General features: G+C 40.7%; 1 protein-coding gene and 1 long non-coding RNA gene across 3 annotated transcripts in view; one reads left to right on the top strand and one right to left on the bottom strand.

The window, feature by feature from the left end:
- Nucleotides 1–21,375, top strand: part of PRKCZ (protein kinase C zeta) — a 224,103-nt gene that overhangs the window by 170,687 nt on the left and 32,041 nt on the right. For both annotated transcript variants that reach the window (XM_074218704.1, XM_074218705.1), the window contains 4 exons: nucleotides 2,773–2,854; nucleotides 3,510–3,562; nucleotides 7,041–7,229; nucleotides 9,341–9,438. In XM_074218704.1, coding sequence (XP_074074805.1) covers nucleotides 2,773–2,854; nucleotides 3,510–3,562; nucleotides 7,041–7,229; nucleotides 9,341–9,438 — 422 coding nt within the window. The remainder of the gene's footprint in view (nucleotides 1–2,772; nucleotides 2,855–3,509; nucleotides 3,563–7,040; nucleotides 7,230–9,340; nucleotides 9,439–21,375) is intronic.
- Nucleotides 12,772–14,906, bottom strand: LOC141509287 (uncharacterized). The gene is made up of 2 exons (XR_012474636.1): nucleotides 14,718–14,906; nucleotides 12,772–13,139 (listed from the first exon to the last, which is right to left on the bottom strand). It is a non-coding gene; the product is annotated as an uncharacterized LOC141509287 (long non-coding RNA).

The raw sequence follows: 21,375 nt of genomic DNA, 5'->3' as shown, positions 1-21,375 counted from the left end.
GATAATTTACTTGGGCAAGTAACCCACCTCTCTGAGAACTTGGCTTATTCTTAGGTCCTTTGGGGATAGTAATGTTAACTAAGAGTAATTAATATATTAATTATATTCTTGGCTTTTTGGACCACTGTCAAGAACTTAGGGTTACACAAGTCATTAAATGGGAATTGCTCTACTCCATACTGGTAAGGATGATGCTAGTGGCTGACTTTTTACAGGTCCTTTGGGTCTCTCTTAAGAAATCTGGAATTATACAGCATGGGAGGCACTAGTACTGAACGTGACAACATGGTGACCCTCATCAGAGAGGGTACTGTGCTCTATGAGCAAGTTGGAATGGAAGGAAGCAGCTAAAAGGAAATGTGGAATGCACAGTTTAGGGAACTTAACCCTAGTGTCCCTGGATTATTTGTGATAGAGCAGTGTGAACTCATAATGGTCTGAACAGCCACTGTTGATCACACTGCAACTTGTCCCTAATATAGTGGTATTGTTCTACCATAGTGGTGTCTTCTTCGATAACCAGCCAACCAACCTACCACCAATCTCATGCATTCTCACCATTACTGTTTTAGAGGATCTTGTCTTTTATTGAATGAGGAAGAATCAGAAAGGTTGAGTGATTTGCTGAGAGTCATCCAGCTAGTATTTATCAGACTAGTCTTTTCCCATTGCCATACTGCTTTTGCCTTTCTGATACCAGAAGGCATTTCTATAACACTTTACAGTAGTTCAATATATCTCAGGTAGGAGTTTTAGAAGTTATGATCCCTAATTTAGAGATGAAGAGACTGAGGTTCAGGAGTGGAGTCACTCATGATTATCTAGATTAGTAAGCCTCCAGGATGGGATCAGAACTCAGGTCTTCCTGACTCTTATGGTCTCCTTTGCTCTGCTTTGACTTCTGTGAATTCCTCTCTTCTAGGGAAATTAGGTTTAATCCTCTAGCCTTTCCATCATGGAACATGATGGCATGATATTGGGTGGGAGGCTATTTGGTGGTGGATTATTAGGTCATGGCTACTGTATTTATACCATTTGAAGATGAGGAAAGTGAGATTCTGGAAAAGAGTCAATAAGTCCTAAGTTCAAATTCTGCTCCTGACACTTATCTGGATAATCATGATGGTAGCACTTTACAACTGAGGTCAGTTTTCATCTCTGAATTGGACATAATAATGTTATAGGATCTAGCTAAGACATGAGGCTTCAATGTGCTAATCCATATCAAGCATTTCAGTATCATTGTTCTAGAAGAGGCCATAGTTTTAATTTGGTGAATTTGATTTTTCTTTTATTAAAAGGCAATTAAGAATATATTCTTCACAGTGACTGAAATATCTTAGACCATTTTTTGGACGTGTCCATATCATTAGATCCATATGGGAGACCATCTAGTCTGACCTCACTTTACAGAGGGGTAAACTGAGGCCTCCAGACAGAAAATGACATGTCCAAGGTTGACAATCAGACAAGTGACCTGGCTAGAATTCCAACCCAGTACGTTCAATTCTAGATCCAGACATAAGCTTGTCGGCTTAGATTCTTGGCATCACTGTACGTTCCAATAGGCTTTGGAGACATGGTACATGTTGCCAACTGGCCCTATTCAAATAGCATAATAAGAATGAATAAGCAAGATCTTTAATTGAATTTGAATTTTTATCTTCTCCATATGCCTCCTAGGTTTCATTAATATATAATTAATGATCAGAAGGAGAGTTAGGGTTTGGTTTGTTTTTAATTTGTTTTTGATGTTTCACCGTGAAGACACAAAAAAGAGCTGAGGAGGGAATGAAAGCTAGGTATGTGAAAGGGACCATGTCTCTGCTTTTTCTTCTTCTTTCTGGGGTGGGGTGGGGGAGAGGCAGTCTAAAGTAAGTAGCTTTCCCAGGTGATTTAGCTAGTAACTGTCTGAACTGGACTTGAACTCAACTCCTTCTGACTCCAGTGTCTAAACTGATAAGTCCGTCCTCTTGGAGCATTGTAATGCTGGCCATTGTGATTTATAATGTGCTTTTTATGAGAACCTCACTACAGCCCTTTGAGAAAGGTGTCTGTGATTTGACACTTAATGTCACTCATGTGGTCTCAGTTTCCTCGTACGTAAAATGATAAAGTTGGATTTGATAATTCTGGTTCCTTCTAGGTGCTACTAAATTTCACCTGATTTTTATCTAACTCAATGTTCTAAGCTATCTTTTAGGTTGAAGGAGTAATGGGCCTGGAGGAATGAAGAAGGGTCATCCAATGCATATAAGGGAAGAGAAGAAATTTTGCCTCTTATTTGTGGGATGAATTTTTGAGACAGTCTGCAAAGCCCTGCAATGGAGCTTTTTAAGTGTGGCCTTTGAGGAGGATTCCCATGTTTCCTCTGATGGATGTCACTCTATAGTGACTCTTATATGCAAACTTTTATGAACCTTAATTTGAGAACTGGAAGAACTTTAGAGAGATCTAATGGAATCATGGGGAAATAGAGTCCCATGGATTCAATCAAGGTCTTCCTATTGATTTCTTCTGCTGAGATTCCTTTGCCTTTCTTGTCTTGCTCTGCCTTTGGGGGCCATAATGAGTTTGGAGCAATTGATCCCTCATCTGGCTGGGGACAGGAGAGGAACAATGGAAAAGGTCACTGAGCTGGAAATCACCAGGCTTTTTGGCCTCTGAGCTGGGGGGGGGGAGACAGGAAAGGTCTCTTGGACACCAGATTGAGTCAATTTACATTAGTTGATGATAATGATGAATCATTTTGATGACTTTTATTTTTGCCAGGATTCGGTGATGCCTTCCCAAGAACCTCAAATAGATGATAAAAACGATGAAGTCGACCTTCCCTCCGAAGAAACTGATGGACGTAGGTATCTCTCTCCCTTCTCTGAAGCTCACCTGTATTTTGTTGGGCCTTAAAAACAGTTTGATACCACAGTTGCATTCTTTCTCTTTTAAAAAAAAATCTTTCTTGGTCCTGTTGTTCACCTGGACTCAGGAACAAGGTGAATTTGTTATTGTAGAGAGGAATGACTTGCTTGGATTAATGAGTTGGAGACCAGATGTTAGTTGGCCACAACTCTCTTGTCTGGAACTTCCAGAAAAACATTGAAAAGAACCAGGTATTGAATTAGTGTGTCTGGGCAGGAAGCCAGAGTAGGTGGTATATGAGACCTAGAAGTGGTTCTAGTACCTGAGACATAGTCACTACCTAGGGGAGCACACAGCAACAAACTCTAACAACCATCTGCTTCCTCCCTGCCTTTGCTTACCCATGCCCAATTCCATTTTAATGGTATATCAAATTATTATATATTAGGTTCACCTACCAGATCATCAATCAGGGTGCTTCACTTTGAATTTTAAGAATTCTCCTTCCAGAGCCACCAACCTAGTTGCCTGGAGGTCCCAAGCTAAGAATCAGTTTAATGCAACTTAAGAGGGCTGTTAATGCCAGGGATCTTGAATGTTTTCCATCTATTGTTGAAAAATTGTACTTCTCTCTTCATTTTCTTTATTAGTTGCTTATATTCCCTCAACCCGGAAACATGACAGCCTTAAAGATGATTCTGAGGTGAGTTTATTTTTTTAAATCTATCTCATTTTAAAAAAATGGCAAATACTAGTTCATGAATAGCTTTATTAATTTTTTAAAAAAAATTTCAAATCACGTAGATTTCATCCAGTATCTCTCTCTACCTAGCTTTCTCATTTAACTATATCTCACTGTATCTTTTTTGTTTTAGGTTTTTTTTTTTTGCAAGGCAAATGGGGTTAAGTGGCTTGCCCAAGGCCACACAGCTAGATAATTATTAAGTGTCTGAGGCCGAATTTGAACCCAGGTACTCCTGACTCCAGGGCTGGTGTTTTATCCACTGCGCCACCTAGCCACCCCTATCTCACTGTTTCTTAAACACTTATGAATTTACATTTTGTTTTCCCCTTTGCCTATTTCTACTCTTGAACTTCCCATAACTAATGCCACACCTCCTAAAGTATTAACTCCTACATTTAGTAGGATACAGGAGGACTTGACCTACCACATCTGAGCCAGCACAGCCTATGTATGGTCAAGATCCCCTTGATTGTTTCTCAAGGACAGACCTGTGGGTTTGAATGATGAGGGGAGGACCAAGCTAACAGCTGGTGCTTAGCATGGTGGCCATATGACACATTTCCCCAAAAGGACCAGATGCTTTTCCTACCCGTCCTCTGCTGAATCTATGTTTCCTTGTTCCCTCTCCTGATATAAAACACCTTGAATTCAGAGGCCAATCTGATCTGCATTTCCTAACTAGTACTGGAAGGGACCTTAAAGATTTCTTATTTTACTGAAAAGGAAATTGAGGTTCAAAGTCATCTAACCAGCATGGTTCTAGAGCTAGAAGGGATTTAGTGATTTCAGCAGTGTCCAACTCTTCACCATTTGAGGTATTCTTGGCAGAGTATTGTTCTTCAATCCATTGTTTAGATGACGAAACTGAGGCAGACTGGGACTAACATAGCTAGTTAAGGGTCTGGGGTGGGATTTGAACTTGGTCTTCCTGACTCTAGCCCCAGCACTCTATGAACTATAGCACCACCTAGGCACACAAGGAGGGATTAGTCCAACTCTCATTTTATTATTGAGGAAATCGGAACTCCAAGAGAGAAACTGATCTCCTTCGGGTCCTACAGTGAGGAGTCTCAGAAATCAATGCCAACCCCCTTCACTTCACAGATGAGCGAACAGAGACCTCAAGACATCAAATGATCTGCCCAAGATATACAGGTTATCAGTGTTAGAGGCAGGATTTGAATCCAGAAACATGACAACAGGTCAGACCCTCTTTGGTGTCTGTCTCATGGCAACTGTTACCACACTTTCTGTAAACAATCACATAAGAAAAAGGATGAATACTTCAATCACTTCTTGAGGTTATCTTTTTGACCCATCATTTATCCTGGTTTCTTTTTAAAATTCTGATACCCATAAAATTTTTCCTTCCTGTCCTCCCTCCTTTTACATCTGTTGGACTGCCCCCATGCCATCCCCCTCTCACTGGAGTGACAATGAATGCTCAGCCCAAGAGCAGGAGTGAGTCACTGTCTATCTTGACTGCCCTGGAATTTGACCAAAGCACAATGCCCTCTCAGTTCTCTCAACGCCTTCTCCAAAAGGAGAATGAGCAAAATGAGTATTTGGGGGGCTTCTTTCTCTGTTAGCCTTCCCTAAAGGAGCCTGACAAACAACTCCACTACACACTTAGCCTTCTGAAGCGGTGCCTGAACAATCCCTTTCTTTCAAGATTATAGGCTCTCAGATTTCAAGTTGGGTGGGACCTTTGAGGTCATCAAGTCCCACCCCTTTGCTTTACAAAGAAATAAACTGAGGCCCAGAGAGGTCAAGTGATTCTCATGACTCATAAAGGGCCTTCAGTTTTGTGAATTTCAATTTCACTCTTTTCTCACTAAAAATCCGCACCAATAATTTTAATTAAATATTCAAAATTAATAATAAATATTAATGATGGAGGAGTGTGCTACTTCTTAAATGAAATACCTTGGTTGCTTATAGTTTTGTCTAGTAGCTAGGGTTACTGACACAAGTTAGCTAATCCTCTCAGAGAAAACTCTAAGCAAATCCCAGTGACAAAGTTAGGAAACAAGGACCAAGCCCCTATCCCTGGCAATCATACACCATTCATCCGTGGTAGGAAATGAGTCAGCCAACAGGGCTACTTCCTCTGCTGAGAAGGTGCAGTCCTCTCCATGTTGTATATAAAGGTCCATCCTCTGGTGGATGGGTATACTCATTTATTGGGCTTTTTTCCTCAAGCACTAAGAGATTAAATGTGTAATTGAAATGGAATGGACATTGAAAGTGGAAATAGGATGAAAGGAAACCTCCTTGAAGGCAGGACTGATTTTTTTTTTTCCTTGTATCTCCAGCAACAATTTTGTCTCCTAGTAAATCCTCAATAAATGCTTATGGATTAACAAGCACACAGAGGGATCTGGATTCCCCCCTTCTTCTCATGTAGAATGTTAGCTTTTTTTTGGCAAGGCAAATGGGGTTAAGTGACTTACCCAAGGCCACACAGCTAAATAATTATTAAGTGTTGGAGGCCGGATTTTAACTCAGGGCCGGCGCTCTATCCACTGCACCACCTAGCTGCTCAGGTGTTAGTTTTTTAAGGACACAGACTGTTTCGTTTTTGTCTTAGAATCCGAAGCACCAATCTAGTACCTAGCATCTAACAGGAACTCCATAAATGCTTACTGATAGAGAGCAGAGTCTGAGGAGATAATTTAGTATTGAGAGCCAGTATTTTCATAGAATGGACTGATCTTTACACAAAGCTATTTAAGGAAGAGTCAGGGAGAGATTTGAGTACAGATAATATGTCAGTAGTGGAGTCAAGAAGAACTTGGTTGAGGGGTGGTTAGAGCACAGGCCCTGCAGTCAGGAGCACCTGAGTTCAAATCCAGCCTAGCTATGTGGCCTTGGGCAAGTCACTTAACCCCATTGCCTTGAAAAAAAAACTAAAATAAAAAAATAACTGGGTTGAAATCCCATCTTAATAGCTGTGACCTTCAGCAAGTCTCATCTGTAAAATGATGGGATTGCACATGAATTCCTCTAAGTTCTCTTCTTAAACTCTTAACCCTCTTGGCAATTTTCTGATTTATCCTATGATCCTGAATGGGGTGCTAGGATGAAAAATTTGTAAAAGCCTGAGTACAAATCCTGCTTCAGTCATCAGCTGTGTGACCCTACACCAGTCCTTTCCAAGCTTCAGGTGGCTCTCCAGGGCTTATGTATATAAACAGATTGGTGGATGGAGTGCTGATCACATGCTGACTGTGGCACTGAACAATTCTCTCTACCTGGAGAGTTGCTAGGCCTTTTATTTTTCCTTCTGTCTTCCTTTAGGGATGAGGGACATGAGAATAGAAATGACACTGAAGGATATTCCTTTCAGAGCATAGATGAAGCATCTTGTGAAAAATTACTGTTGCCTTGTTCTCAGATGCTCTCAAATCTTCCCTGTTTTTTTATTTGCTTTTAGGACATTAAGCCAGTTATTGATGGAATGGATGGAATTAAAATATCTCAGGGGCTCGGGCTGCAGGACTTCGATTTAATCAGAGTTATTGGACGTGGAAGTTATGCCAAAGTTCTCTTAGTACGGTTGAAAAAGAATGACCAGATTTATGCCATGAAAGTAGTGAAAAAGGAGTTGGTCCACGACGATGAAGTAAGTGACTTTACTGGTTAAAAATAGGGCAAATTGGGTCTGGTTAGAGGAAGAGGCCATTACCTGATTTGGTCACTAGAGGGCGCACATTTTAAACCTGGTGTGTTGCAGACTTGAGGAACTTGGGAGAGGCAAACAGCCTAGAATGGTGATAAAAGCACTGGACTTGGAATCGGTCACAGTCAGATCCAACCTCTAAAATCTGCTGCAAGACCTGGCTTCCAAGTCCAAGCTCTGATACATCCTGGTTCTGTGACTTTGGACAAGCTCTTAAACTCTAAGCACTCTAGGGAGGTTCTTAGACGAGTAAAAGTTGCAGAAACATTGCCAGTCTTAATTGGTAGAGAGAATTTTCTCACCTGGAGCTTCTTGTATCACAGGTATGTTCTCTATCTCTGGTTTCTGGCATACAGAAGGTGCTTAATAAATGTTTGGCCCTTGGGTGATCTCAGACTTGGGAAAACTCTGGTCACTACTGACATTGTGTCAAGATGACAGAATTGGAATATCAACTTCTTGAGGGTAGAGAGCAGCATAGGATATATATATATATATATATATATATATACACACACACACATATATGTATATATATATATAAAATACATGTGTGTATATATAAATATATTTGAATATATATATATTTGAATAATGTAATATATATTACATTATCAAGTGTGCCCATGATTATTAGTTCAACAATCAATTACCAATCAATGATCGTATCATATTTCAATATTATCACATTTGATCCTCACAGCAATCCTGGGCAGTAGTTTACTATTATTTTCCTGTTTTACTGATCAGGAGACCAAGTCAAGTAGAAGTGAAGGGACTTATCCATAGTCACACAGCTAGTCAGGGTCTGAGGCTGGAATTTAGCTTGGATCTTCCTGACTCCAGATCCATTGCTCTATACAGTGCGCTCCCTAGTGGCCTTCTGGAGATTTGAACTTGTGTTTCTCATTTGAGCCTCTCCTCATCTTCCCTAGCACTGCTTCTTTGCTTTCTCTCTGCCCACAGGTCTATGCTGCACAGCCCCTACAAGGGGCCGTCCAGCTACTGCTCAAAGACCTCCAGGGAGGGGGAGTGCAGCTACGGGACATCTCTCATCATTAGGAGGTTCTTCCTGACATCAAACCTAAATGGGCTTCTTTGTAATTTTGGCCCACTACTTCCAGATCTGCCCTCTGGAGCCAAGCAAAATAAGTCTACTCTCTTTTACAAGGCCCCTTTAAATAATGATGCCCCTCTGAGTCTTCTCTTCTGGAGACTAAGCATCCTTCAACTGAGCCATCTATAATACAAACTTCAGGCCCATCACCATTGCCCTCTTTTGGTTGCCCACTAGTCTATCAGCATCCTTTCTCAAATATGGTGCCCAGAGTTGAACCCTGTACTCTAGATGGGCAAAAAATAAAGGGAATAAAAGACCATTCCTCTCCAAATAGTCTCAGCTTGTATTACTTGTATAGGCTGCTGTATCCCCCTCAGTGACTCTCAGAGGTTACAATCTACTCAAACCCTCAGACTTTTTCTGCCAATATATATTGTTGATGGATTTGCTAAAGTTTTCAAGATTTTAGTCCAACATGCCTCATACATCAGGCAAATTATTCTTCCCATATGCCCCTTTTGTCTCAACTAAAAAAATGAAGTTTAGATGGGATGCCCTTTGGGGATTTGCATCACTGGAGGACTTTGTTTCCAATTTGATCCTTGGTTTATGCAGATCTGAGGAATCAGAGGCACCATCAGTCCTTTGGCATTTTTCAACCCTCACTTTTACTTGTGAGCTTTGTTTTGACTATTTGATAAAAATGAATGTTTGACCCACAAGCAGAAGCCTACTGGTCACTGGGGGTGCAAAGAGAAAGCCAAAGCCCTTGGGGAAAGGGGCGCCATGAAAGGGAGGTCCAGGACTCCCAAGAATAATAGGTTTGTCTCCTCTTCTCATCATCTGTTTCCCTATTAGTGCCCCCAAGAGGGCAGACACTGTCTTTTGTCCTTTGAATCCCCTTTACTTAGTAAAAAGCCTGGCTCACAATAGGCACTTGGTTTATCCTAGGGTCCCTTGGGCTATATCTAATGTGCCCCTCTTTCTCTTACAGGACATCGACTGGGTACAGACAGAGAAGCATGTCTTTGAACAGGCCTCCAGTAACCCCTTTCTTGTGGGCCTACACTCCTGCTTCCAGACAACAAGTCGGTAAGCAAGCAGACTAAGGGAGCTTCTTTTTTGCCTCACTAACCATAGCAACTTTTGCTCTTTGTAAGACAGGAATGGTCCTTGGCCACTACCATGCTGAAAGAAGCTGTAAGAAAAGAAAATAGCAACAATAATGGTGGTAATAATGGATTTATTGATAATTATAGTATCAATGTTACTATTATAATGAAAATAAAACATTTACCTCATAACATATAGAATGGTTTAGAATAACAACCCTGGAAGAAAAGTACTTCATTACTTCTCATTACTCCCATTTCCAGATGAGAAAACAGAGTCAGACAGAGGTGACTTGCCCATGTAGGAAGGGTCTGAGGTTGGATTTGAACTACTTACCTTACTCTAGGCTCAGTGCTTAGTGAGCTACCTAACCACCCAAGAAAATTAGGTTTGGCTTTCCATGGGCTCCCCTTATAATTAATTAGCCTCCAAGTTAGTAAGCATGTGCCAGATTCCAGACTCTGTGTTAGCCACTAAAATAAATGGACTAAATGAACACAGTTTCTGCCCTCAGAGAGAGTTCTATCTAGTTAAGGATAAAATATACCCCCAGGTAATAAGGTTCATTTGTTTTTAACACTTTTTGACCCCATTTTGAGGTTTTCTTGGTAAAGAGCCTAGAGTGATTTTTCCATTTCCTTCTGCGGCTCATGATACAGATGAGAAAACTTAGTCAAACAGGATGATGTGACTTGCCCAGGGTCACTCAGCTAGTAAGTGTCTGAAGCTGGATGCATTTTTTGCCTCTTGCCAGAGAAGATTAACATGAACCTGGGAAAGTCAGCTTACTTAATTTGCTAGTGGGAATATATATATATCACAGGGCCATAGCTGTGTAGCTGAAGAAACCTTCCAGGACATCTAAGCATCCTCATTTTGAAGATGAGAAAAAAAGGCCTCAGAAAGACATTCAGGTCACCCCAGAAACAGGACTAGAATCTGAACTCAAATTGTGTGATTCTAAGCCCTTTGCATTGTACCCCATTAGATGAGTGTTTTCTGATGACTTCTGGTGCTTCGCTGACAACCATCTGATTGGTTTAAAGAATCATCTTGTGTGTATTTAGTTCTAGATTTTAAAATTGTCAGTATAAGAATTCGGCTCTTTTCCTTTCCTTTTTGGCTTGGACCTTCCTTTAGCCCAGAGAATTCATGAGGAGCTATTTGATTTTGGAGGGTGTTGATGGATAGACATAATCTCTTCATCTTTTTCTCTTTTTTGGTGTGTGTGTATATGTGTGTGTATGTTGTGTAGTGTAGAAGGGTACGTGTGTGTGTGTGTGTGTGTGTGTGTGTATGTGTGTGTGTGTGTGTGTGTGTGTGTGTGTGATGGAGGTACACACTATGGATTCAGATCCATAGAATGGCCATTACTGAAATGTCTGTCAACTCTAGTTGGTCATAGCCTAATAATAGGCGGCTTTTCTTCCTTCCAGTGTCTTATTAAACATGATGTCCTCAACCTCCATGAGGAATGAGCTGAGCATTATGTCAGGGAAGTGAATATTTTTTTTTTAAAAAAGGCTAGTTCATTGTCAGCAGCCCTGGATTTGGAGTCTGAGGCACTGGATTTGAATTTTGATCTACCACGGACTCCCCTTCTGACCTGGGCAAGTTACTGCTATGTGCCTCAGTTTCTTTCCCAGTTGAATTACTTTTCCTAAGGATCAAATTAAGTTGCTGTATGGAAACATGAGATGCACAAGAATCCACCCAAATGTTCACATGACCTATTTGTACCCATTCTGTGGTAGAGCATTCTGAGCTCATATTGGTCTAATCATCTAGAGTCAAACGCACTGCATCTTCACTATAATGCAATGATATCACTTTGGTCTTCTTTGATAATGGTCAAGAAACATCCAACATGGAAATCACATTACGAGCCTTGATGACGGCATGGCCAGTGCCCTATTTGTGTTCATAATAATGATTGTTCTTGTTGACCTTCCTCACCTAAATCTTGTCGGATCCTAGGTCATTCAATGAATTGGAAAAATGAATCAATCATAGGCTCATACAACTCTAGTTGGAAGGGGTCTCATTGATTTTCTCCAGCCCTCTTACTTTATGGATGAGATGATGGAGGCTTGACTTGCTCAGGCTAACACAGGTAGTAAGTGATTAGGGATAAATTGGAACTTGGAACTTCTGACTCCAGATCCAATCTTTTGCTGAGAGGAATAAAGAATGTTGTCTCTATTGGTTCACTGACAGCTCAAAATGGCCAAGTATACACTGCCAGTTCAGACCCCTGAGCAGTTATTGGATTCAGATACCTGGGGAATGAGGGGGAGAGAAGAAGTAGAAGACAAGGGCTCTGCCCTCTAGAAACTGGCTTTTAGTAGGGGCTGACTTTATGCTGCAGCAGTAAAGAAAGGAGTAAAAGTAAATGCCCTCTAGGAACTGACATTCTTCTGGAGCAGATAGAATATGCACAACTTGTTGTGAACAATTTATCCAAGGTACCTCAAAAGTTTTTGTGTCACTGTGTGAAAGAGCAGCTAGGTGATGCAATGGATAAAGAGCCAGGCCTGAGTCAGAAAGACCTAAGTTCAAATTCAACCTCAGATACATGATGGCTGTGTGACCCTAGGCAAGGCACTTAACCCCATACCCTGTTTGCCTATTTCCTTTTCTGTAAAATGAGTTGGAGAAGGAAATGGCAAACTACTCTAGGATCTTAGCCAAGAAGATCCAAAATGGGGTCAAGACTGAGTCATGGAGAATCAGACATGACTGAACAACAATAGCAAAAGCTTGGGACACCCTTTATAGAATTAACCTTGGTAGAGGTAAAGTTTTAGCACTTGGGGGTTTGAAGGCAAGTTGGGGGTAGACTGGTATTGTTCACAGAAGGTAGATTCTGAACTGAGTCTTAGGGATTAAAATATGGATTTACTCCGACTATAATTAGGTCTTGTCATAATGGAAAGGACATTGAATGTGGAGTTTGACCAGAGTTTAAATCCCAGCTCAGACCCTTACTAGTTGTGTAGTGGCCCTGGGAGAGTCATTTAACCTCTCCATGGTGGGAAACACCTACATCACGATGTTATTCTTGACTTCCCATCTTTCCTTTTAAGTCCCAGCTAAAATCTCAGAAAGTCTTTCCTAATCTCTCTTAATGGTAATGCTTTCTGATCTTTGTTGATTATTTCACATTTGTAGTATATAGAGCTTGTTTGTACATAGTTATTTTTGGAATAGGAAGCCTCTGAATGGAGTAACTTTTCCCTTTATTTGAAGTCTTCAAGCAATATTTTGATTCTTTTCCCCTTATTTGAAGTCTTCAAGCAATAACTTTTCCAGTTCTGAATAATGAAAAGGATTTATTAAGTGTTTAGTGTACTAAGCCAGAGCTTATATTTGTGAATATGTTGAGATCATTTCCAGCTCTCTCACATTCTGTTATACAGACACACCAAAATAGACAGTTCCTGCCCATTCCAACAGGGGTGAAGGGTTACCACAGAGGGGATTTGTATCTGGGATGTCATAGAGATGGAATCACACTCTCTTTCCAGTAATGGTGGCAGGATTGACGTCATTGTTTTCCTTCAAGACCAGAAGGAGCTGGTGTTCCTGGAGTAAGATAGAGAGATGGTCAGACGGCTGGAGCTCTCTGGTGGTAATTCATGTGTGAGGTGCTTCAAGGGAGATTTAATTGCTTGGATTGACTGGAAAATAGTAATGGCAAAATAGAAAATCAGGTGGGCCTCAGAATGTGATTGGCCTTCAATTCCATGCTAAGGATTTATTTTATTTCAGTTAAGAGTCACTGAACTTGATTGAAATGGGGACTGATTTGCTCAGACTAGTACCTTAGTCAACACTTAGGAGATGGAATCAAAGAGAGACAGATTAACCCCAGAGAGATGCATTAAATGGCGACTTCCATAGTCCAAAGGAATGAGATTCTGACTTCAGGTGCTATCTGTATGAGTGAAGAGAAAGGACAGATGGGAAATAAGGTACTGCCCATTCTTAACTCAAACCAGCAGGCTATCAACAGTTTTCCTCTACTCTCTACCCCACATTGGCTCATATCAATTAATAGTTCTGGGAACAGAGGAGTAAAGATTAGCATCCTTCTTTATTCTCTAGGATGTGTCCTCTTTTAGGAATACTACCAAAAATCTAAAACAAAGCCCAATTGTAGTATAAATTGTAGTTTTACAGCTATGAATTTTAATGATATGTTATCAGTGATATGCAATCCCCTGCCCCTGGGATTCAATGTTTTTGACTACTCAGCCAAAGATCACATGCAACTTGGTGAGCCTGTGGCCTCCTGCAGCTAAGCCATGTCCTTGAAAGGTCAGAGCTTCTCCCAACCCCCACTCATAGAACTCCTGTCTAGATTTGGCCCTGGTTCGAAGCTGAGCAGACCTGCCTCTTCCTTTTGTGAATCAGGAACCCTGTGTTCTAGGTTTCCTACATCCAGGGTAGGTAACTGTATTCTGAGGAACACCGGCATAGTGAAAAGAGAAGCCTTCCTGAAGCCATCATCTGGGCTAAGGTCAGTTATACACAGGAGTCCCCAGTGGTGGCAGTAGCCACCTGCCAAATAAATTAGTGAGTCAAATATTTGGTGAATCATCCAATATTTAAAAGTCAGAGGAAACCTCTGCCATCCGGTCTAGCTCTTTCCCCCATGCCATTTGCTAGGATCAATCAGAACAAGAGTAGAATCAATCCAGTGGTCAACAAACATTTATTAAGCACCACCTCTCACTTGTGTGACAGACATCATGTTAAGTACTAGAGATACGAGGGCGAAAAGAAAATTGATTTGAGAAAACAATATGCTATATTATATAGTGAAAACAGAGGAAAAGAACCAGGGATGATCAGTGGGAGGGAAGCCAGGAAATAAAGGGGAGAAGGTCTCATGTCTAGTTCAGAGGTAGAAATCCTAGGTATAAGGAATAGTCAACTTAAAGGTATGGAAGATGGACTCCTATGTGCTAAAAATACCAGAGAAGTCAGTCTGGTAGAATCATTGAATGAATGAAAGGCAGCAGAAGAGAGCAGAAGACTCTCATTGTTAGTTTTTATGGGAGTCAAACCTGAAAATTTTGTGTTCTGCTGTCCTTTGAGCCCAGAGCCAATACTAACATACCAACATAGCCTTGGAGAGATCCCTTCTATCTCTGAGATTCTGGGACTCGGAGTAGGTCATTTGAATAGAACTAATGAGAAGGATTGTGGTGGGGGGGGGAGTGGTGAGACTTGAATGAAACATTCTATCTTACAGTTTGGCCATTCTTTGTCATTGTTCTTGTTGGTCCTCAGAGATTGGTGAGCCTCTGCATGTGTTCTGCCTAGCTCTTCCTTGACTTTTCTGCTTGTTCCCTCAATGAACCTGCTGCACCCATGTATAGAACATGAGTCTGTTGCCATGGCTATGATTAATATCATAAATAAAGCATTATGACCTCACTGCAGGCTCAGGCCAAAGCAGGAAATTGCCAGAGGGATTGGATTCTAGAGCCAACACTTCATTGTAATCTTCTAAGCCCTTTCCTGGCAATGTATTTACATTCCAGAAGGGGAGACAAGAACATATATAAGCACATTCAGCATAAATATAAAGTGACTAAAATAAAAATCAATATGAAATAGTTGAAGATGAAGTAGTCAGGGAGGGAGAGAGGGACTTGGCTACTGGGAGACATCAGGAAAGGCTCCAATAAGAAGATGGCAACCGGGCTTCAACTCAGCTAGAAATTACACTGGAGCACCACTGTAGTCCCTTCCAACTGTTTGACTCCACTTTTTTGACCTTATGGAGAGGGCATGAGCTGGGTCTTGACATGTAGCCTAAGCATGATTAGTTTATTAGACAATTGAGAAAATGCTCAATTGAGAAAATATTTATAAAATCACAGTTCTGGTGCCAGATATATAATGGGCATTATATCAATGCTTATTTTCTTCCTTTCCTCTCCTCCTCTCCCCCTCTCCCAATAAGAAGACCCTCCTTTACTAGAAAGTAGTACATTTATGGGAATAAGGGGAGGTTTCGATTAGGAGAATGAGAACTATCAAAGAACAGATCAGAGAAGAACATTGCCTACATCTGTTAGTTTTTCTGAGCTGCTTCTTTTCTTTTATTAAAAAAGATAGTTTTTCAGCAGAGGAGAGGCAAAGACCATTCAGAAATGAATATGAGAGAAGCATAAGTGGTAAATTAGTTAATGATCCTGACTCTGAGAGATGAGAAGGTCCCTAAGATGTCCTTTAGTTTAGCAGTTTTGAACATGCTGCATTGAGACATTGCCTGGTTTACATGGACCAGACTAAAATGCAGTAAATATTTAACAAAAATACAATAGAACATTGATAATGTCAATATGTGGTTTTCTAAGTCATTATTTCAATCATCGACATTTATTAAGTTACCACTAAGTACTAGATATTGTTCTAAATTCAAACAATAACAAAAGAAAGCCCTTATTGCGGCAGCTAGGTGGTGCAGTGGATAAAGCACCACCCTGGAGTCAGAAGGACCCAAGTTTTAATCAGGTCTCAGACATGTAATAATTACCTAATTGTGTGACCTTGGGTAAGTCACTTAACCCCATTGCCTTGCAAAAAAAAAACCCCTAAAAAAAAAGCCTCAAGGAACTTGCAATCTAATATGTGGCCCCAAATTTATTTAGGGTTTAGGCCTGATTTGTATTTGAGATTGACACCAATGATCTAAACTAATTTCCTATTCATCCATTTGACAAACATTCATATACCAGATACCATGACAGGTACTGAAGATGATGAATGAAACAGTACTTACCCTCAAGGAGCTTATAGAGAAATAAACAGAAAATATTGACTAAGTCATTGGGAACCTAGAACACCGTCAGACAGGGGCTTTTTGTAGGAGGATACATTTGAGTTAAGTCCTAGAAGGATCTAGATGAGGAGGGGGGACACTCTGGATATGACTTCAGGCCATAGGAAGGCAATCAATTTATTAAGCACCTGCTATTTTCTAAACACTACTGAGCATTGAAAGACAGAGAAAAGCAAGGGATCCAAGGCAGAGTCCTTGGGAACATTCCTGGTTTTAGGGCAGGATAAAGCTTGATAATCCTACAAAAGAGATTGAGACAAAGTGGTCAGAGAAGTGGGAGGGCAATAGAAAGAGAGCAGAAACTCAGAGACTCTCTAGGAAAAGAGGGTAGTCAACAGAGAGGATGCTTTGGGAGATCATAAGGGATAAAGATTGTGAAAAGGGGCCCTGAATTTAGCAATAAAGAGATCACCAAATAAGCTTCTACTTTTGTTCAGGAATTTTCTCTATACCCGACCCTAACAAAGGGGCAGCCAAGCCTGCTTGAACACTTCCAGTCATGAGGAACCTACAGACCATACCTCTCTCCTTTTGTGGTTGAGTCAATTTTCAGTCACATTCTACTCTTCATGACTTCATTTGGGATTTTCTTGGCAGAGATATTGGAGTGCTTTGCCATTTCCTTCTCCAGCTCATTTTATAGATGTGGAAACTGAGGGAAAATAGGCTTAAGTGATTTGCGCAGGATCACTCAGTGTAGGTATCAGAGACTGAATTTGAACTCAGGTCTTCCTAGTTTCAGGCCAGGAGCTCTATCCATTATACTGCCTCACTGTCCATTCTATTTTTTTGGAGAATAAATTATGCATTCTTCTGGTGAGTCAGTGAAGATATGAACCAGAATAAGGACTTTGAAAATGAAAAAGGAAAGCAACAGGAGAGATTTTACAAAAGGAAATGATATGTCTCAGTCATGCCAAGCCAGTCCAAAAAGGATCTTGGAGCAACAATATTCAATATTGTTCAAAATCAGTGTTGTGTCACTCCTAGTCAGCTCACTTTTCTTATGTAACTAAGTCTAAGTTATATAGCAGGTGCTATATTGATGGAGGAAATTTCCTTTCTGGAATTTACCCTCCATCAGTGAAATCCCTAGTCCTTGTGCAGATGCAGTGGTACATACAATAAGAGCAGAGACTGTCATGTGAGGAACAGCCAAATATTCAGCTTGACTGGACCGTAGAATGAGTGAAGGGGATGGATATGGAATAAGGTTGGAAGAAGGATGCCTAGTTGAATATGCTATCCAGAGGAATAAGTAGACCAGGTGCCTGAGAAAAAAGCAAGGAAGTTTTTGTCTTTGGTATTTCCTCTTTTGTAAAATGATGAGGTTGGGCTAGATAGCAACTAATGTCTCTTCCAGCTCAAGATTCAGAATCCTATAAATCTATGATTCACTTGGGAGAGAGAGAGAGGTGGTGGGATGTAGGGATGGAATGGGATAGATGTAACTGTGCTACAAGGGGAGGGGGTCTAAAAAGAAAAGGAATCTGGGAATCTATGGTGTGTGGGGGGGGAGAACATTAATAAAACTCAAAAAGAGATTAAAAGGGTACATTTCAATTTTAAATTTATAAGTAAATTTGTCATTGTCAGAATTTAAAATTCCAACTTAGGAAGAACAACGAGTTTTAAATGACAATTAGCTGCATGGAGTCATTTCATTCTTCACTCACCTGCCAACTGGTGACATCTCAAATGGCCTGTTCTCGCCCACCTTGCTGCTGCATTGCCTAAAATGGTGAAAACTCAGTTCAAAAGCGTAAGGAGAAGACATTTAGTCAGACCAATTCTAAAGAACTAGAGGCAGCTAGGTGCTGCTGCAGTAGATAGGGTGCTGGGTTCAAATCTAACTTCAGGAACACATTATTAGCAGTGTGACCCTGGGCAAGTCACTTGGTTTTCCAGTGGCAGGTCTACAGGACAGATGCTAATCTGTATTGATAGAGGGAATTCTCTCATTGCGAATTTCTTACACTGATGAAATCAATGACATGGTGATTTCATTCTAGCTTTGTTATGTATTCTTCTGTTATTCCAGTGTGATTGTGGGGTTTCAAAGTCTGTGCTCATGAATGGAGAACCATAAGAGAACTGACCAAGGCTTTAAGTCATCAAAGAGCCACCTATTTCTTCCTGGTGTAGACAGACTCCTAAAACTAGGGTGGCCATTGTTAAAGAATAGGGCTAGGGACAGCTAGGTGGTGCAGTAGATAGAGCACCGGCCCTAGAGTCAGGAGGACCTGAATTAAAATCCAGACTCAAACCCTTTATAATGACCTAGCCGTGTAACCTTGGGCAAGTCACTTAACCCCATTCCCTTGCAACCCCCCCCTCCCCCTAAAAAAGGCTACATCTGTGAAGGGAATATTCACATAGAAGAATTATGCCTCTTTGAAGTATTATGGGTATCTGAATGAGCATGTGAATATCCATGCAACATCAGCATTCCCAAACTGTTTCAAGCTAAATACCAGATACTCTCCCATGACAGAAGAGAAACTGTTTCTATTCTCTGAGTGGATGAATGCCTTTTCTACTGATTTTGTCTGGATTAGCTTATTTTCTCTTTAGTTTTTTTTCCTTTAGTTTTTTTTTTTTGGTAAGGCAGTGGAGTTAAGTGGCTTGTCCAAGGCCACACGGCTAGGTAATTATTAAATGCCTGAGACCAGATTTGAACTCAGGTACTCCTGACTCCAGGGCCAGTGCTCTATCCACTGCACCACCTTGCCGCCCCTGGATTAGCTTATTTTCCCAAGCTAATGTTTCATCTTTTACCTCTATTTTTGCAAGGTGGTCACTGCCAACTTATAGAATCTCTTGCTTCCTTCAAAGGGAGGAGGGTTGCCCCACTACCCTGATTCCAGTAATCTCTCAATCTGGGGTTTATTTTTTAATTCTTGGTAGTATAGAAGACAGGAATGTGTTTTAAAAAAAATACAAAGATAACTCCAGCACCAAGGACAGATCCTTGCACATTGTAGGCACATTCTACATGTTTATTGGTGTTGAATTATTAAAACTAACATTTTTAAAATGTGCTTCCATAGAAGTCTATCACTTACAGTGAAAATCCACATGCTATGAGAGCTATTGACTTCTCTTTGTAATAAGAATGGCCCCAAGAACAGTTGTATCATAGCCCATCCTCTGGGTTGGGAAAACAGTCTTTCATCCCACTCTCATTTCACTTTTCTCTGTTGAAAGAAGAGCTAATGTTCTTCCAGTTGAGAGGTGGAATTGATCATGGATTAAGATTCTTTTCCTTGGCATGAGAAACTGCCAGGTTTCCTTCCAGTTCAAAGCAGGGCACCATCTTTTATGAGGAGAGGAGAGACCATCACATCCATTACACTTTTTTTTTCCACCTTCTCAAGGACTCTTTCCTTCCTGACCTTGGGAATGCTGAATTCTCCTTGTCGGTAACCTGATGATTCTCTTTGGTTGGGTTATGTTTCATTTCTTTTGTTGTTTCTGCTATCAGTGACTGTCAGCTGAGGACTCTCAGGCATTTCTCAGACTTTTCTTGTTTTTTTTTTCTTCTACTGGCCTCTGAATCCTTTTTCCCATGGCAGTAGTTGTTCTGATATAGAAATCACTTGGGAAGTAATTGGTCTTTTAGGGCTGTCTCCTTGTTCAGATTGTCTTATTTTTTATTTATCTTTGTATTTTCCAATAGAAGGCAAAGTCCTTGGGAGAAGAGCCTGGTTTTGTTTGTCTTGTATTGCCATCATCTGGTGTTTGCACACAGTTGGCATCTAATTAATACTTGTTATCTTGAATCAACTTGATAATTGGTTTTAGGCAAACGTCCCTGGGGAAAGTTTTGTTCAGCCAAGAGTGACATGTCAATTCTTTATAGATCTCAAATGCTTTTACCTTGGGAGAAGAGCCTCAACCCAATCCTAGAATATTACAGAGGAGTTGGGAAAACTTTTTAGTCAGTTTAGTCAAACTGAAGTGAGAAACTTCAGTTTGTCACATACTATAGTCTATATAACTATATAAGTTACAAAGGAAGGCAAAAGACAGTCCCTGCCCTCAAGAAGCTAATAGTCTAGTAGAATGAGTCTAATCCTTTTAAGTAGTATTGGGGAATAGGTCTGTGCCCTTCTAGGTTTCTGAGCTGTATGCATTTATGTTGTTGCATTAGGGACAGCTAGCCTGGAGTCAGAAAGACTCATCTTTCTGAGTTTAAACCCAACCTCAGACATTTCCTGTATGATTCTGGGTAAGTCACTTAGCCCATTTACTTCAACTTCCTTGTCTGTAAAATGGGGATAATAATAGTCCCTACTTCCCAGGCTTGTAGTGAAGATTAAATAAGATAACATTTGTAAAATACTACAGTGCTAGAACACAGGTACTCTCGTTACTATTATTATTGTGGTTATTATTGGTGGTGGTGGTGGTGGTAGTAGTAGTAGTAGTAGTAGTAGTAGTAATAGTAGTGGTAGTAAGCTGGTTGTATTCCTCTACTAGAATGGAAACTCTTTGGAGACAGTTTAATGAGGTTAAAGACCACACTGTCTTTAAATTAGAGGTAGCTAAGGAAAGCCATAGATAATGTTCTGGGCCTGCATTATGGAAGACCTGTCTCAGACACTTATTAGCTGTGTGACCCTATAGAAGTTATTTCACCTGTATCTGCCCTCCTGATCCTAGCTCTACATTTAAACAGAGGATAATGAATGATGGTTTTTTTCATGAATAGCTCATCCCATCCCCACCATGGCCTCTTGTTGACTTTTTCTTCCTCCTACCTTCTCTGAATCATCTCACTTCTCCCTTGCAGTTTTCATACCAAGAAGCATAATGCATACAAGGTATCAACGCTGTGCCTTTGCTCACTGGGGTTGGCTGCTCAGGCTCTGCTTCATCACCTTTTTTTGTCCTGGGCCCTTGGTGGGAATAACAGAAGTCAATGCCTGAATTGGGAGTGTGTCAGTGTTACTCCATCAGAGGAGACTAGGTATCTGAGCTACAGGTGGGGCCCTGACCTCTCTCTCCTGGTCAGAATAGAATTTCATGTGATTAGACAGACCCCTAGGGTGTTT

The sequence above is a fragment of the Macrotis lagotis genome, chromosome 1 (assembly GCF_037893015.1).
Source record: "Macrotis lagotis isolate mMagLag1 chromosome 1, bilby.v1.9.chrom.fasta, whole genome shotgun sequence".
NCBI lineage: Eukaryota > Metazoa > Chordata > Mammalia > Peramelemorphia > Peramelidae > Macrotis > Macrotis lagotis.
Note: the sequence above shows the minus strand (reverse complement) of the source record. Positions and strands in the feature narration are given on the sequence as shown.